This window comes from Thalassophryne amazonica, chromosome 7 (assembly GCF_902500255.1).
Source record: "Thalassophryne amazonica chromosome 7, fThaAma1.1, whole genome shotgun sequence".
In the NCBI taxonomy this organism is placed as follows: domain Eukaryota; kingdom Metazoa; phylum Chordata; class Actinopteri; order Batrachoidiformes; family Batrachoididae; genus Thalassophryne; species Thalassophryne amazonica.
The window spans coordinates 12,226,342-12,243,207 of NC_047109.1; the positions used below are offsets into that span (position 1 = coordinate 12,226,342).

The 16,866-nt window shown below is 41.8% G+C and overlaps 1 protein-coding gene across 1 annotated transcript in view; it reads left to right on the forward strand.

Annotated features, from left to right (window-relative positions):
- LOC117513625 (vacuolar protein sorting-associated protein 13B-like) overlaps nt 1–16,866 on the forward strand; it is a 1,146,044-nt gene that overhangs the window by 1,104,353 nt on the left and 24,825 nt on the right. Inside the window, 4 exon segments of the mRNA XM_034173849.1 lie at nt 54–194; nt 4,870–5,098; nt 13,765–13,941; nt 14,044–14,214. Coding sequence (XP_034029740.1) covers nt 54–194; nt 4,870–5,098; nt 13,765–13,941; nt 14,044–14,214 — 718 coding nt within the window.

Below are 16,866 nucleotides of genomic sequence, written 5' to 3' on the forward strand. Positions count from 1 at the left end.
AAAAAGATGAAATTTAACTCTTTTTTAAAATGTAGTCTGTGTTTTGTACTTAGGTCACCTTCCAGTTGCAGCCTGCCAGACTTTACCTTGAAGACACGTTTGTTTACTACATTAAAACACTTTTCCACACCTACATCCCCAACGCCGCCGGGACCTCAGGAACACCGACAGCAGCCTCCATCCTCCCGGAGCAGGTATTTTCACCTTCATATTATCACTGCAGGACCCTCCAACATCACCGCGGCTACAGACTGTGGACGCGCATTTTACAGCCACATTTAATGAACAGAATAAATGTTATTACCTCATGGTATTTTTTTAAATTGTCCCTCAAAAATGTTGTCAAATTAATTCACACAGAAGTGGATTTTTTTGAAAGGTCAAGTTCACATTTTATGACTTCAGTCAAATTTGAATATCACTGAAGCGTCTCAACTCGCCTTTGACCACTGTGTCATATGAGAAAAATCCTGTTTTCATAAAATTGCTAAAAATAAATAAATATTCATCAGAAACCAGCAGTAAAACTCTAAATTAACTCAAAACTGTGTTTTTCACAAACCTTACAATTACATAATGTAATTATTTCTGTGTGCTTGTATTTTATGATTATTGACAAACATTTCTATTGATATTATCAAAGACTTTAGGGAGTTGTTTCCGTCTGCCTCATCTACATTAAACAAATGGACCAAAACTGTCTTTAAACACTGACGTGGGTTTGATATAAATCTATACATATAAAGAAGAAAAAACACACTAAGCTGGTCGTGATTCCTCAGACATTCTCTACCAATAACATATGAGCAAAAAATAATGAAGCAAGTCACTGGTGTTGTTTCATTACTGTTTTAAGTGTATAGTGGCATTGCATAATGATCTGATGCCAGGGCCTTTAGGGTTTCTGTTGGCTCCTTTTGAGAGGTGGGGATGGATCAGTTGTCTGCCTGGATGGTTGCCGTCCAGGACCTGTGGTATTTCTGTGGTATGGTGGATGCGGCCATGCATGGCATTGGTGCTTCTGGACCTGACCACAGGTAACATTTAACAAGATGTATTTGGAGTGTTTGGGGCTTTAGTGGAAGTAGGTGCTCCAAAACCTGATTTATGAACACGGACAAAACAGTAACTGCAGCTAATTTTACAATTTATTTTCATTTATATAGCACAAAATCACAACAAAGTTGCCTCAAGGTGCTTCACACAGGTAAGGTCTAACCTTACCAACCCCAGAGCAAACACATAGGTGACAGCGGTAAGGAAAAACTCCCACTGATGATTTGAGGAAGAAACCTCAAGCAGACCAGACTCAAAGGGGCGACCCTCTGCTTGGGCCATGCTACCGACACAATTGACAAAACAATTCACAAAACAAATATACAGGAAATGTTGCTGGTGCACAGGACAGGAGGGTTGCAGAAACAGACACCACACCCATCTCTGGATGGAGCTGCGCCTCAAACAGAGAGAAAAAAAACAATCAAACATCAGAAAGACAACAAATACAGTATAATTTGTCAGCATTAAGCAACAAGTTAAGGAGAAAAAATACTAAGGTGATCGTCGGCCACTAGGCCTAAGCTTCACGAAAAGACCCAGACTTTAGATAAAGTGTATCTTAAGTCTGGAATGAAAGTCTCTACAAGATCTGACTGTTATATTGATGCAGGGAGATCATTCCACAGAACAGGGGCATGATAAGCGAAAGCTCTGTGACCCACAGACTTTTTATTCACCCTTGGGACACAGAGTAGTCCTGCACCCTGAGAATGCAGAGCCCGGGACTGGCAGCAGCATTTTGAACCAATTGGAAAGCCTTAATGCTGGATTGCGGTAAACCAGAGAATAGAACATTGCAGTAGTCCAATCTAGAAGAGACAAATGTATGAATCAGGGTCTCAGCATCAGCCATAGACAGGATGGGACGAATCTTCGCTATATTTCACAGGTGGAAGAAAGCAGTCCTCGTAATATTTCTAATGTGGAGGTCAAAGGACAACGTAGGACCAAAAATTACCCCAAGGTTCCTCATTTTGTCAGTGTGATGTATGTCACACTAGCCTAGGCTGAGCGTTAACTGGTCAAATTGATGCCGACGTCTCACTGGACCAAGAACCATAATTTCAGTCTTATCAGAGTTTAAAAGTAGGAAATTTCTAGACATCCAACCTTTCACTGATGTAAGGCAATCTTCTAAGGATTTTATGTGGATGAGATTACTAGCAGTTATCAGCATGTATAACTAAGTATCGTCAGCATAGCAGTGAAAGGTAATCTCAAATGCCGCAATATATGTCCAAGGGGTGCTTTATAAAGGGAGAAAAGCAGGAGACCTAAGACAGTTAGAGGTAGTGTTATTGTACAAAACACAGTCGAACGACTAGTCAGGTATGATGTCAACCATTCAAAAAGGGCATTCCCAGCAATCCCAAAATTATTCTTCAACCTATCAAGTAGAATATGATGATCCACTGTATCAAATGCAGCACTGAGATCAAACAGTACCAGAACTGTAGTAGTGTCCAAATCCATTGCAAGCAGAAGATCTAAAAGCAGACTGCGGTGGCTCAAAGAGATTATTCTCAGTAAGATAGTCCACGAGCTGCTGTGAAACCACCTTTTCCAGAATTTTAGAGCAAAATGATAGATTTGATATCGGCCTGTAGTTTTTCAATACACTAGGGTCAAGATTAGATTTCTTAAGTAATGGTTTAATCACTGCAGATTTAAAACATTTAGGAACAGATCCAGAGGTTAATGAGAGATTAATCATTTCCAGCACAGTCAGCCCAAGAGTGGGCCACGGGTCCTTAAACAGTTTTGTTGGTATAGGATCAAATAAGCAGGTTGTGCTTTTTGTAGATGTCACGAGTCAGCACGCTTAGTGAGATACCATCAAATTCTGTAAATCTATGTAATAACTCAGTGATGGCGCCCACCTCATCCAGCTAAAACTGCAGTGAGCAGCTGCCGCTGTAGGGGGTCTGAAACAACTTCCCTTTAATGGTCACTGGTCAAAGGATGAGGATGACGGGAAAGAGGGTGTGACAATTTTCTACGGAGTGTGCCTCAAGCAGCTTGTGTTTATGTTCTTGTTTTCTGAGAGCGACAGAAAAATACGACATGGTGACTCACTGAAAAAGGAGGCGAAAAAGTGACCATGTTTCTTCTTTTATTTCTGTGTGAGGTTAAGAATGACTTCACTTTAAAGCTGCAGTGGATGATTTTAGGAGTGGTGTTTTTTGGCAGAAATGGAATGTAACCTTCTACTTATATGTGTTCACTTGAGTATGTTGCATCCGGAAAGTATTCACAGCGCTACACTTTTTCCACATTTTTGTTATGTTACAGTCATATTCCAGAATAGTCAATTAATTTTTTCCCCTCAAAATTCTCCACACAACATATGGACAACATGAACAGTTTTTTGAAATTATTGCAGGTTTATTAAAAATAAAAAAGATAAAATAAAAAGAAATCCTATATACGTAATTATTCACAGGCTTTGTTCAATACTTTGTTGATGCACCTTTGGTAGCAATTACAGCCTCAAGTCTTCTTGAATGTGATGCCACAAGCTTGGTGCACCTATCTCCACTCAAGGATATTCACAGAGTTGTCCTGAAGCCACTCCTTTGATCTTCGCTGTGTGTTTAGGGTCATTGTCCTGCTGAAAGATGAACCGTTGCCCCAGTCTGAGGTCAAGAGCGCTCTGGAGCAGGTTTTCATCCAGGATGTCTCTGTGAATTGCTGCATTCATCTTTCCCTCAATCCTGACTAGTCTCCCAGTTCCTGCTGATGAAAAACATCCCCACAGCATGATGCTGCCACCACCATGCTTCACTGTAGGGATGCCGCCTGGTTTCCTGCAAACATGATGCCTGTCATTCACACCTAAGAGTTCAATCTTTGTCTCTTTGGACCACAGAATTTTGTTTCTCATTGTCCGAGAGTCCTTCAGGTGCCTTTTGTCAAACTCCAGGTGGGCTGCGATGTGCCTTTTACTAAGGAGTGGTTTCCATCTGGCCACTCTACCATACAGACCTGATTGGTGGATTGCTGCAGAAATGTTTGTCCTTCTGGAAGGTTCTCCTCTCTCAACAGAAGAATCCTGAAGCTCTGACAGAGTGACAATCAGGTTCTTGGTCACCTCCCTGAATAAGGTGCTTCTCCCCCGATTGCGGGCAGCCAGCTTTAGGAAGAGTCCTGGTGGATCTGATCTTTTCCATTTACGGATGATGGAGGCCACTGTGCTCATTGGGACCTTTAAAACAGCAGAAATGTTTCTGTACCCTTCCCCAGATTTATGCCTCGAGAGAAACATCTCTCGGAGGTCTACAGACAATTCCTTTGACTTCATGCTTGGTTTGTGCTCTGACATGCACTGTCAGCTGTGGGACCTTATATGTAGACAGGTGTGTGTGTTTCCAAATCATGTCCAATCAACTGAATTTACCCCAGGTGGACTCCAACTAAGCTTTAGAAACATCTCATGATTAGTGGAAACAGAATGCTAGTTCAAGCTAACAAGTTTGAGAGCAAGAGAAGACAAGGGAGCACAAATCCTTGTAGCCAGATAAGCAAAAACATGAAGGGACACTAAATCTTGAACTGGGATGACATAACACAATATACAACCTCGCCACTAGATGGCACTAAATTTTGCACCCTGTAGCTTTAATGCACCATTAACACTATAGACACTGAGGTGCAGTTGTAATTAGTTGTCTGACTCATTTGAAGAATTACTCTTATGTTTGAATAATTTCTTAATTCCTGTTTCTACTTTTCATGCTTCTGCTGTTGATTATAAAAAGGTTGCTGCTGCGGTCAGCATTAATGTTTGCTGTCTGTGGTGATTCTGTCCAGGTTCTTCAGGCCTCGCAGGCGTTGGTCCGGCCGGTGCGGCTCCAGAGACTCACCATTCAGCCGGTCAACCTGCTCGTCAGCGTCCACGCCTCCCTGAAGCTGTACATCGCTTCAGACCACACTCCGCTCTCCTTCTCCATGTTTGACAGAGGGTCGCTCTGCACCACGGCGAGACAGCTGGTCCACACTCTAGCCATGCATTACGCGGCAGGAGCTCTCTTCAGAGCTGGTAGGTGTCGTGGCGTCTTTCACCTCATCATCCCGTTGGCTCATCGGGATGATGAGGTGAAAGACACTGTGGAATGTCATCCACCTGTGTGCCACATTACGTCCTCACCTTTGTTGTCTTCACCAGTTTGTCCATTGAAATTTTCTCTAATCACCACTTTTTCATCCTTGAGGACACTGTCTCCTCTAACTCACTCCAGAAATCTTCTCTCTCCATCTTGCAAACTACCTAGGGAACTGCAGGTTATTTTTAGGAGAAAACTGTCCACAGTTGAAGTGTAAATGTGAATAAATAACAGTTACACAGTCCACCTGGAGCAGCTCTCATTTCTAGAAATCTGGCCAATTTTCTTAAATCCTCCAAACCGTGACTATCCAGGGTTGGGACCAGGAAGCAGAGTTGTAGTCTTACACACCTCTCTGCAGCTTCTCTCCCCCTGCCATCCCCTCATTACCCCATCCCTGTAGAGACGGTGTCTGCTCCCAGACCACCAATAACCAGTAAAAATCTATTTAAGCATAAAACTTCAAAAAGAAAAAATAATACAGCACCTTCAACTGCACCACAGACTAAAACAGTTAAATGTGGTCTATTAAACATTAGATCTCTCTCTTCTAAGTCCCTGTTAGTAAATGATATAATAATTGATCAACATATTGATTTATTCTGCCTTACAGAAACCTGGTTACAGCAGGATGAATATGTTAGTTTAAATGAGTCAACACCCCCGAGTCACACTAACTGCCAGAATGCTCGTAGCACGGGCCGAGGCGGAGGATTAGCAGCAATCTTCCATTCCAGCTTATTAATTAATCAAAAACCCAGACAGAGCTTTAATTCATTTGAAAGCTTGACTCTTAGTCTTGTCCATCCAAATTGGAAGTCCCAAAAACCAGTTTTATTTGTTGTTATCTATCATCCACCTGGTCGTTACTGTGAGTTTCTCTGTGAATTTTCAGACCTTTTGTCTGACTTAGTGCTTGGCTCAGATAAGATAATTATAGTGGGCGATTTTAACATCCACACAGATGCTGAGAATGACAGCCTCAACACTGCATTTAATCTATTATTAGACTCAATTGGCTTTGCTCAAAATGTAAATGAGTCCACCCACCACTTTAATCATATCTTAGATCTTGTTCTGACTTATGGTATGGAAATTGAAGACTTAACAGTATTCCATGAAAACTCCCTTCTGTCTGATCATTTCTTAATAACATTTACATTTACTCCGATGGACTACTCAGCAGTGGGGAATAAGTTTCATTACACTAGAAGTCTTTCAGAAAGTGCTGTAACTAGGTTTAAGGATATGATTCCTTCTTTATGTTCTCTAATGCCATATACCAACACAGGGCAGAGTAGCTACCTAAACTCTGTAAGTGAGATAGAGTATCTCGTCAATAGTTTTACATCCTCATTGAAGACAACTTTGGATGCTGTAGCTCCTCTGAAAAAGAGAGCCTTAAATCAGAAGTGCCTGACTCCGTGGTATAACTCACAAACTCGCAGCTTAAAGCAGATAACCCGTAAGTTGGAGAGGAAATGGCGTCTGACTAATTTAGAAGATCTTCACTTAGCCTGGAAAAAGAGTCTGTTGCTCTAAAAAAAAAAGCCCTCCGTAAAGCTAGGACATCTTACTACTCATCACTAATTGAAGAAAATAAGAACAACCCCAGGTTTCTTTTCAGCACTGTACCCAGGCTGACAAAGAGTCAGAGCTCTATTGAGCCGAGTATTCCTTTAACTTTAGCTAGTAATGACTTCATGACTTTCTTTACTAGTAAAATTTTAACTATTAGAGAAAAAATTACTCATAACCATCCCAAAGACGTATCGTTATCTTTGGCTGCTTTCAGTGATGCCGGTATTTGGTTAGACTCTTTCTTTCCTATTGTTCTGTCTGAGTTATTTTCATTAGTTACTTCCTCCAAACCATCAACATGTCTATTAGACCCCATTCCTACCAGGCTGCTCAAGGAAGCCCTACCATTAATTAATGCTTCGATCTTAAATATGATCAGTCTATCTTTATTAGTTGGCTATGTACCACAGGCTTTTAAGGTGGCAGTAATTAAACCATTACTTAAAAAGCCATCACTTGACCCAGCTATGTTAGCTAATTATAGGCCAATCTCCAACCTTCCTTTTCTCTCAAAAATTCTTGAAAGGGTAGTTGTAAAACAGCTAACTGATCATCTGCAGAGGAATGGTCTATTTGAAGAGTTTCAGTCAGGTTTTAGAATTCATCATAGTACAGAAACAGCATTAGTGAAGGTTACAAATGATCTTCTTATGGCATCAGACAGTGGACTCATTTCTGTGCTTGTTCTGTTAGACCTCAGTGCTGCTTTTGATACTGTTGACCATAAAATTACAGAGATTAGAGCATGCCATATTATATTAAAGGCACTGCGCTGCGGTGGTTTGAACCATATTTATCTAATAGATTACAATTTGTTCATGTAAATGGGGAATCTTCTTCACAGACTAAGGTTAATTATGGAGTTCCACAAGGTTCTGTGCTAGGACCAATTTTATTCACTTTATACATGTTTCCCTTAGGCAGTATTATTAGACGGCATTGCTTAAATTTTCATTGTTACGCAGATGATACCCACCTTTATCTATCCATGAAGCCAGAGGACACACACCAATTAGCTAAACTGCAGGATTGTCTTACAGACATAAAGGCATGGATGACCTCTAATTTCCTGCTTTTAAACTCAGATAAAACTGAAGTTATTGTACTTGGCCCCACAAATCTTAGAAACATGGTGTCTAACCAGATCCTTACTCTGTATGGCATTACCCTGACCGCTAGTAATACTGTGAGAAATCTTGGAGTCATTTTTGATCAGGATATGTCAGTCAATGCGCATATTAAACAAATATGCAGGACTGCTTTTTTGCATTTGCGCAATATCTCTAAAATTAGAAAGGTCTTGTATCAGAGTGATGCTGAAAAACTAATTCATGCATTTATTTCCTCTAGGCTGGACTATTGTAATTCATTATTATCAGGTTGTCCTAAACGTTCCCTGAAAAGCCTTCAGTTAATTCAAAATGCTGCAGCTAGAGTACTGACAGGGACTAGAAGGAGAGAGCATATCTCACCCATATTGGCCTCTCTTAATTGGCTTCCTGTTAATTCTAGAATAGAATTTAAAATTCTTCTTCTTACTTATAAGGTTTTGAATAATCAGGTCCCATCTTATCTTAGGGACCTCATAGTACCATATCACCCCAATAGAGCGCTTCGCTCTCAGACTGCAGGCTTAGTTGTAGTTCCTAGGGTTTGTAAGAGTAGAATGGGAGGCAGAGCCTTCAGCTTTCAGGCTCCTCTCATGTGGAACCAGCTCCCAGTTCAGATCAGGGAGACAGACACCCTCTCTACTTTTAAGATTAGGCTTAAAACTTTCCTGTTTGCTAAAGCTTATAGTTAGGGCTGGATCAGGTGACCCTGAACCATCCCTTAGTTATGCTGCTATAGACTTAGACTGCTGGGGGGTTCCCATGATGCACTGAGTGTTTCTTTCTTTTTTTGCTCTGTATGCACCACTCTGCATTTAATCATTAGTGATTGATCTCTGCTCCCCTCCACAGCATGTCTTTTTCCTGGTTCTCTCCCTCAGCCCCAACCAGTCCCAGCAGAAGACTGCCCCTCCCTGAGCCTGGTTCTGCTGGAGGTTTCTTCCTGTTAAAAGGGAGTTTTTCCTTCCCACTGTTGCCAAGTGCCTGCTCACAGGGGGTCGTTTTGACCGTTGGGGTTTTTCCGTAATTATTGTATGGCCTTTCCTTACAATATAAAGTGCCTTGGGGCAACTGTTTGTTGTGATTTGGCACTATATAAATAAAATTGATTTGATTTGATTTGATTTTACACGAAATTTTGATGAGTATGGAGATCAATCAATCAATCAATCAATTTTTTTATATAGCGCCAAATCACAACAAACAGTTGCCCCAAGGCGCTTTATATTGTAAGGCAAGGCCATACAATAATTATGTAAAACCCCAACGGTCAAAACGACCCCCTGTGAGCAAGCACTTGGCTACAGTGGGAAGGAAAAACTCCCTTTTAACAGGAAGAACCCTCCAGCAGAACCAGGCTCAGGGAGGGGCAGTCTTCTGCTGGGACTGGTTGGGGCTGAGGGAGAGAACCAGGAAAAAGACATGCTGTGGAGGGGAGCAGAGATCGATCACTAATGATTAAATGCAGAGTGGTGCATACAGAGCAAAAAGAGAAAGAAACAGTGCATCATGGGAACCCCCCAGCAGTCTACGTCTATAGCAGCATAACTAAGGGATGGTTTAGGGTCACCTGATCCAGCCCTAACTATAAGCTTTAGCAAAAAGGAAAGTTTTAAGCCTAATCTTAAAAGTAGAGAGGGTGTCTGTCTCCCTGATCTGAATTGGGAGCTGGTTCCACAAGAGAGGAGCCTGAAAGCTGAAGGCTCTGCCTCCCATTCTACTCTTACAAACCCTAGGAACTACAAGTAAGCCTGCAGTCTGAGAGCGAAGCGCTCTATTGGGGTGATATGGTACTACGAGGTCCCTAAGATAAGATGGGACCTGCTTGAGATGTGAACAGGGTCTAATGTTCCGTCACCAGATTTAGATCGCATCCGTTTATTTTTATTATTATTTCTGTTTGATGACGCCTGAAGCCATGGGTTCTGGTTCCTCTGTGATTGGCTAGCAGGTGTCAGTCTGACTTACTGTGTTCTCTGAAGACGGCGCCTCCGTCGGGTGCCGTCCTCTCGTCAGAGTATCCACACATGGTACAATTTAACTGGATCGTACCAACATCAGAAATCACTCTTCTGGCCGGACCGTTCCTTCCCGCTGCCTCTCGTTAGAGACATCACTTCTGCTCGTATTTCAACACCTCACCGCATTGTCCTCTTCCTCAGTCATCCTAGAGTTGGGGGCTCCTGGAACCATTGCATGCTGGGATTGATTAGGTTCAAGACGCACATGCATGTAAAGTCTCCAGCGTGTGTGTATGTTCCCATGACTCCACCCTGTAAACATCGGTTCCTGTCGGGTCTTTACGCGCCGTTAAACCACAACAGGAAGACCACGTACAGCACAAACCACCGCGAGGCCCCACTGGAACTGATTTCCTGCCATTAGCGCCGTCACTCATATGAACGCTGACGGAGAACAAGAGCAGAGCCTGGTGTCTGACAGCCGAATATTTGATTTTTTGTGATGCAATTGTTAGCGCATAAACATCGATGAACTGTTCCATCTGAAGGGGATCCTGTGGTCCAGCGGCAGAGGTGAGACAGTCGGAGGACTAGTATCTAACTGTCATACAGGGAGTGTACACGTCTATGTGCATGAGCATAACACACAGAGTGATTTGTGTGTTTATTCACAGATCTTTGTGTCATCAAACGGGATGTAACAGTGCAGGCGCAGTTCTGAAAGTAATCAGGGTGCAAATAATTAATAACGTACTTTAAGAGGTTTATTTTGAAAGAACCTCCCAACTGCTTTTATCCAATAGAAGATAGTGAATCATTTTTGATCAGGATATGTCAGTCAATGCGCATATTAAACAAATATGCAGGACTGCTTTTTTGCATTTGCGCAATATCTCTAAAATTAGAAAGGTCTTGTATCAGAGTGATGCTGAAAAACTAATTCATGCATTTATTTCCTCTAGGCTGGACTATTGTAATTCATTATTATCAGGTTGTCCTAAACGTTCCCTGAAAAGCCTTCAGTTAATTCAAAATGCTGCAGCTAGAGTCAGCTAGGTCCCATCTTATCTTAGGGACCTCGTAGTACCATATCACCCCAATAGAGCGCTTCGCTCTCAGACTGCAGGCTTACTTGTAGTTCCTAGGGTTTGTAAGAGTAGAATGGGAGGCAGAGCCTTCAGCTTTCAGGCTCCTCTCCTGTGGAACCAGCTCCCAATTCAGATCAGGGAGACAGACACCCTCTCTACTTTTAAGATTAGGCTTAAAACTTTCCTTTTTGCTAAAGCTTATAGTTAGGGCTGGATCAGGTGACCCTGAACCATCCCTTAGTTATGCTGCTATAGACGTAGACTGCTGGGGGGTTCCCATGATGCACTGTTTCTTTCTCTTTTTGCTCTGTATGCACCACTCTGCATTTAATCATTAGTGATCGATCTCTGCTCCCCTCCACAGCATGTCTTTTTCCTGGTTCTCTCCCTCAGCCCCAACCAGTCCCAGCAGAAGACTGCCCCTCCCTGAGCCTGGTTCTGCTGGAGGTTTCTTCCTGTTAAAAGGGAGTTTTTCCTTCCCACTGTAGCCAAGTGCTTGCTCACAGGGGGTCGTTTTGACCGTTGGGGTTTTACATAATTATTGTATGGCCTTGCCTTACAATATAAAGCGCCTTGGGGCAACTGTTTGTTGTGATTTGGCGCTATATAAAAAAAAATTGATTGATTGATTGATTGAAGTGATTCTGTCTGTCATGGTGTTTTTGACCATGTATGACTTCATCAAGTGACCTCTGTGGAACGTCATTATGAAGTCATTCATACCAGTCAATCACAAATTGTTGGGATATGCCAATTTCAGACCGTGTTTTCTTGGACCTTTGACGAAACTACGGCAAAATCTAATCATAGATATATATCCATGTAAGAATCACACCAAGTTTGAAGGAATTCCATCCAGCTCTTTCTGAGTTATCTTGTCCACAGAGACATACACACACACACACACACACACACACCCCAGTGAAAAAAAGACCTTGGGAATGCCACTTTGCTGATGTGCACCATAACTAGGTTCAGGTCTAAAACAGAGAGTTGAGTGTTGGTTTTTGATTGTGCAGCGAGTACCTCAGTGGGATAGGAGTTCCTCTGGGACTGGTTTGTGGTCATGCTAACCTTCACCTGCTTTGTCTCAGTCCACCTCACTGTAAATGGGAACCAGGAAGTAAGCTGAGATGGACTGGCGTCTTGTCTGAGGCAGTCATAGACTCTCAACTGCTTCACACTATAGAATCCAGGGATAAGTACTGGCTTATACAGGACTTAGTTCTTCTTCTGTGTTCACAACTGTAAGTTGTGCTTGTTCCAGAAAACTTTCATATCTTAAAACCCGAGACCCATAAAACTCTCAAAATTTAAATATTTAGCCATTCATACTGGGAAGTGAAAGCTCTGCGTGCCAAAAAAAAAAAAAAAAAAAAAAAATCATGCATTTCTGTCCACCAGAAGCCCTGAAATGCTGACATTGCCCACTAGATGGTGACAAAAGCTCCTTCAATGCATGGCAAGGTCTTGACTGTTTATTCGAGACGGGCTGACAGACAAAAATCAACTTACAGTTGTGTCCCTGCCCCAACTTCTATATCAAGGCCACAATTTAGAACTAGAAATTGGGGGGGACAAAGTGTGAGGCCTGCAGGGCCGAAGCCCATAGGCTGGGGGTCTGGGGTGGCTTTAAGCCCCCAGAAGCCAACGGTTTCTTGATAAGCTCAGATGCATTCTGAGCATCCAGAACAGTAATTTTAATGTTTTGAGACCATAAAGTGGACACCATTTGACTTATGCAAGTTAAAACTGTGGATATAAGTACTTTATTCTGAGAACAGCCAGCATTGATTTTATTAACATCCTGGTGTAAATAAGGTATCACCACATGTGTAGAACTCAAAAAGAATGATAGGTTGAGTTTTCATTAAAAAAAACAACTGCAATGTGGTAAAATGTATTCATAAATATGAAAGAACAGGCTCTTAAGTTTGAAAAAACAACAGATCATAAGTTTAGGATAAATTACTTATCATGAATTTAATTTTAATGACAACACTCATACTGAACAGAATTTCGCTTGCATAGACTGATTTTGGAGATCAAGCAATAATTGCAGATGGGCTTTCTGAGGTCCCAGATAGCTTTTCTGATTTCATTTTCTAACTTTCAGAATTTAGTAAATTAGCATATGGTCCATTGATACTTATGTGTAGACACTAGTCCCTAGAGGCAACTATTTTTGGTTTCAAATCTGGGCAAATGCAGTCCCAGAAAATTCCAAATGTGACAAACAAGAAACAGGTGTTGTAAACAAGTCAATGCTGCTAAAAATACAAACTTGCAGAAACACAGATACTATTCTGACATGGTTTTGCACATAAGACTGACATGGTTTGCACATAAGAGTGGCATAGCATGTTTCAAGTACACACATATATGTCAGAAGGTGGGGGGACATACCATATTCTGTCTCCCCCTTTGTTGAAAAGGGGGGAGGGAGGACATGTCCCCCCTATCCCCCACCAAATTGCGCTCATGTTTTATATCAAATATGAATTTCCAACTTGGAAAATTTTTTGTACATTTTGCTGTCAATTTGATCAAATCTGAAATTTCTAATAAAAAAAAAAATAAATAAATTAAAGGTCAACTTTTGATTGTTGAAACTAAACGTGGAGGAAAAATTACACTGAACCGATTGAGAATTGTCAAACTGATTTCACAGTTTTGTGAAATTATTATTCAGCTTTAACTTGTCCACAGTGTTTCAGTTGAATCGTCATCATGACAGGTTCAAAGCTCGCTGAGAAATGAGAACCACCATCATGTTAATATCACGTGTCCAGATGTTTTAGGATCTTTTTCACACGTTTAAAAGATGAAGCTGCTGTGTGTTGACGTTGTTCCCGTCCCTCAGGCTGGGTGGTCGGGTCTCTGGAGATTCTGGGCAGTCCTGCCAGCCTGGTGCGGAGCATCGGTAACGGTGTGTCCGACTTCTTCCGCCTGCCGTACGAGGGTCTGACCCGTGGTCCCGGAGCCTTCATCAGTGGCGTGTCCAGGGGCACCACCTCCTTCGTCAAACATATTTCAAAAGGTGTCTCACGTGTTCAGAATATCCACTTTGTTCACAGTGTTCAACCTCACTGTGAAATGCGAGTGTTGGACTTCAACGTGACACACGTGTTTGTGTTTTAAGGCACGCTGACATCCATCACCAACCTGGCGACCAGCCTGGCCCGGAACATGGACCGTCTGTCTCTTGACGAGGAGCACTACACCCGGCAGGAGGAGTGGAGGCGCCAACTGCCAGAGAGCCTCAGCGACGGACTGCGACAGGGCCTGTCGCGGCTTGGCGTTAGCTTACTAGGTAAATATGATTTTAAATTCCAAATAATATATAGTTATTTTTACATTGGGCTCATTGCCGGGAATGTTGGAAAACAAAAACTTTTTTTTAATTCCACAACTTTAATATGTATCCAAGTTACTGAGTAACTCTTCATGACATAAAACTCAACTAACTCGTTATGTAGTCTGTGTCTGTAGGAGACATTTAGAGGTAGAAACCGTCATCGTATAAACCGGATACTCTCACTCACCAGACTAAAGTAAAAGTCCCAATGTTTTTGTATAGTTTTCCATGTAATAAACACCATATACAGTGGTCCCTCGTTTATCATGGGAGTTACGTTCTAAAAATAACCCGGGATAAGCGAAATCCGCGAAGTAGTCAGCTCTATTTTTTGCAATTATTATAGATGTTTTAAGGCTCTAAAACCCCTCACTACACACTTTATACACTTTTCTCAAACAGGCATTAACATTTTCTCACTTTTCTCTCCTGTGTAAACACTCTCTTTTTTCTTCTGGACGAGAAGATTATAAACAGACACACATAGAACTCTGTCTTCGCTCACTGCCTCCGGAGGTACGGATGCAGGACCCGCAAAGAATCCAAGTCCTCTCTCGGTGGCCACAGAGCTCTGCGGCTGTGGTCAACATCCGCTTTAAAACAGCGAGCGTAGTCTCTGGACCTGTTGCCAGATTTGGTGCAGCTCCGCACAGCAGACAGGAGGGCGGTGTGAGTGGCCCGCTGCTGCGTTTACCGAGCCCGCAGAGGCATCGGAGGCAGTGAGAGCAATTGCGGTGATGCCGACCGGTGCTGCGACTGGCCTGCTTGATAAGGATGCAGAACACTATGTGCTATTAAAAAAAAAAGCATGCAAAATTGCACTAAAAAAAAATCTGCAAAACTGTGAGGTCGCTAAAGGTGAACCACGTTATAGTGAGGGACCACTGTATATTGGATTTTGTATAACGGATTTTTGCTCACATCAGACAAAACGTCCTGTCCCATCACAACGTATTTCCATTAAAAACCCCTCGCGTGTACCAGACAGAGCAGTCTGGACTTGCACAGTAAGAGGTACAAAATGAAGTTCAACACTGACACTCGCCGATTTGAGGAAAGTGGACACCATATCTCCTTGATTAAAAGACCGGTCGTTTATTTTTTCAAACCGTGCTCAGACCTGGCACCTAAACAAGGCAGAGTGTAATTCAAGGCCGGTGACTATTAACAAAATGCTGATTGGTGTCTGCACTGTAATATGGTGTTAAGTTTCACAGATGTCCCTGGGTGTCACAAACCAAAGACAACCGCCTGAGATCAGAGCCCTCTGCCTGGCTATGAACCCTCCTTGTAGCCTGACGCACACTTGCTAAACGACAGATACTGCAAGGGCTGTGATTTGTCACTTTTACGTTTTCACTTCTTCTTCTCCAGTCATATTTCAACAGTTTTTGCAGTGCGCCTGCAAAAACTGTTGAAAAGTCCACAAATATGACCAACTCTACAACAAAGAGTCTAAAAACTACAGAGACTCTATTATGACCTCCAATTCATGGAGTGAAAATGTACATACCATACCGTTGGTTTGGACATTGGTGATTGTACAAAGAAGTGGAGCTCATTGAGGGACAAAATTATCCAGAGAAATCCACTGTGGCAAATTGCACTTTAAACCCCACCAACGTGCCGGAGAACTTTAAAAGGGTCACATGCACGTCGACGTCACTGCATGGCCACAGAGTTATGGAGTTGTAGAAGCATAAATCAGGCTTTAGGATTTTAAGGTACCACTCCACAGTGGACTTAGAAAAACAGTGACTCGACCAAATGTAATCTTTTTAATGCACATAATGCCCAGAGCTTATTTAATTAAATGAGGCAAGTCCCAGTTCAAGGTTAGGCATTTAATCAACAAAATATGTAAGACTAATTGACGCTGAGGATTCCCTGTAGATCGTTCAGCGCCTCCTGACTATAACTAATCCATTACATACACATAACGGATTTTGTCCATTTTACACATATAGCGGATTTCGATGATAACGGACAAAATTCACTGATCCACCTGAATCCATTATATGCAAGTTGTACTGTAGTTATGTGCTAAATATGAATGGCCATTTATGTGATTAATAATCCACTGGATTCCAAAAAATGTAAAATAGAATCTGAAAACTTTTGATTTACTTCAAAATCAGTGACTGAAATTAAGGGTGTTTCACTAAAAAATTCACAGCTTCTTCATTTCTCTTTTTCTCATAACCAATTATAAATGAAAACAAAGTCCGTCAAAACATCTCTTTCAGTTATGTCAGTGTTTATGTTGTCATGGTGCATTTTTTTTTAATGCAAAATGACTGTGACATTCCCGGGAATGGACAACTGTTTGTTTTCTGTGTGTGTTTGTGTATATGTATTTTTTTTTATGTACTGCAGACGGATTGCTGCTCCTTGAGTTTGTCATCTTGTTGAGATTTTCTTCTTCCATTTATAATCCTTGAAATGAAGTTTTACCAAATCAGACTATTTGTTGAACACTGACCTCTAGTGGCTGCACATGTAGAGCTGCTTCTTGTTCATTTTCATTTTATGGGTTAATAACATTAAATCATTCAGAAATGTTTCCTAATAAATGTGATCAAGTAATCCTTGACAGTATAACTCCAA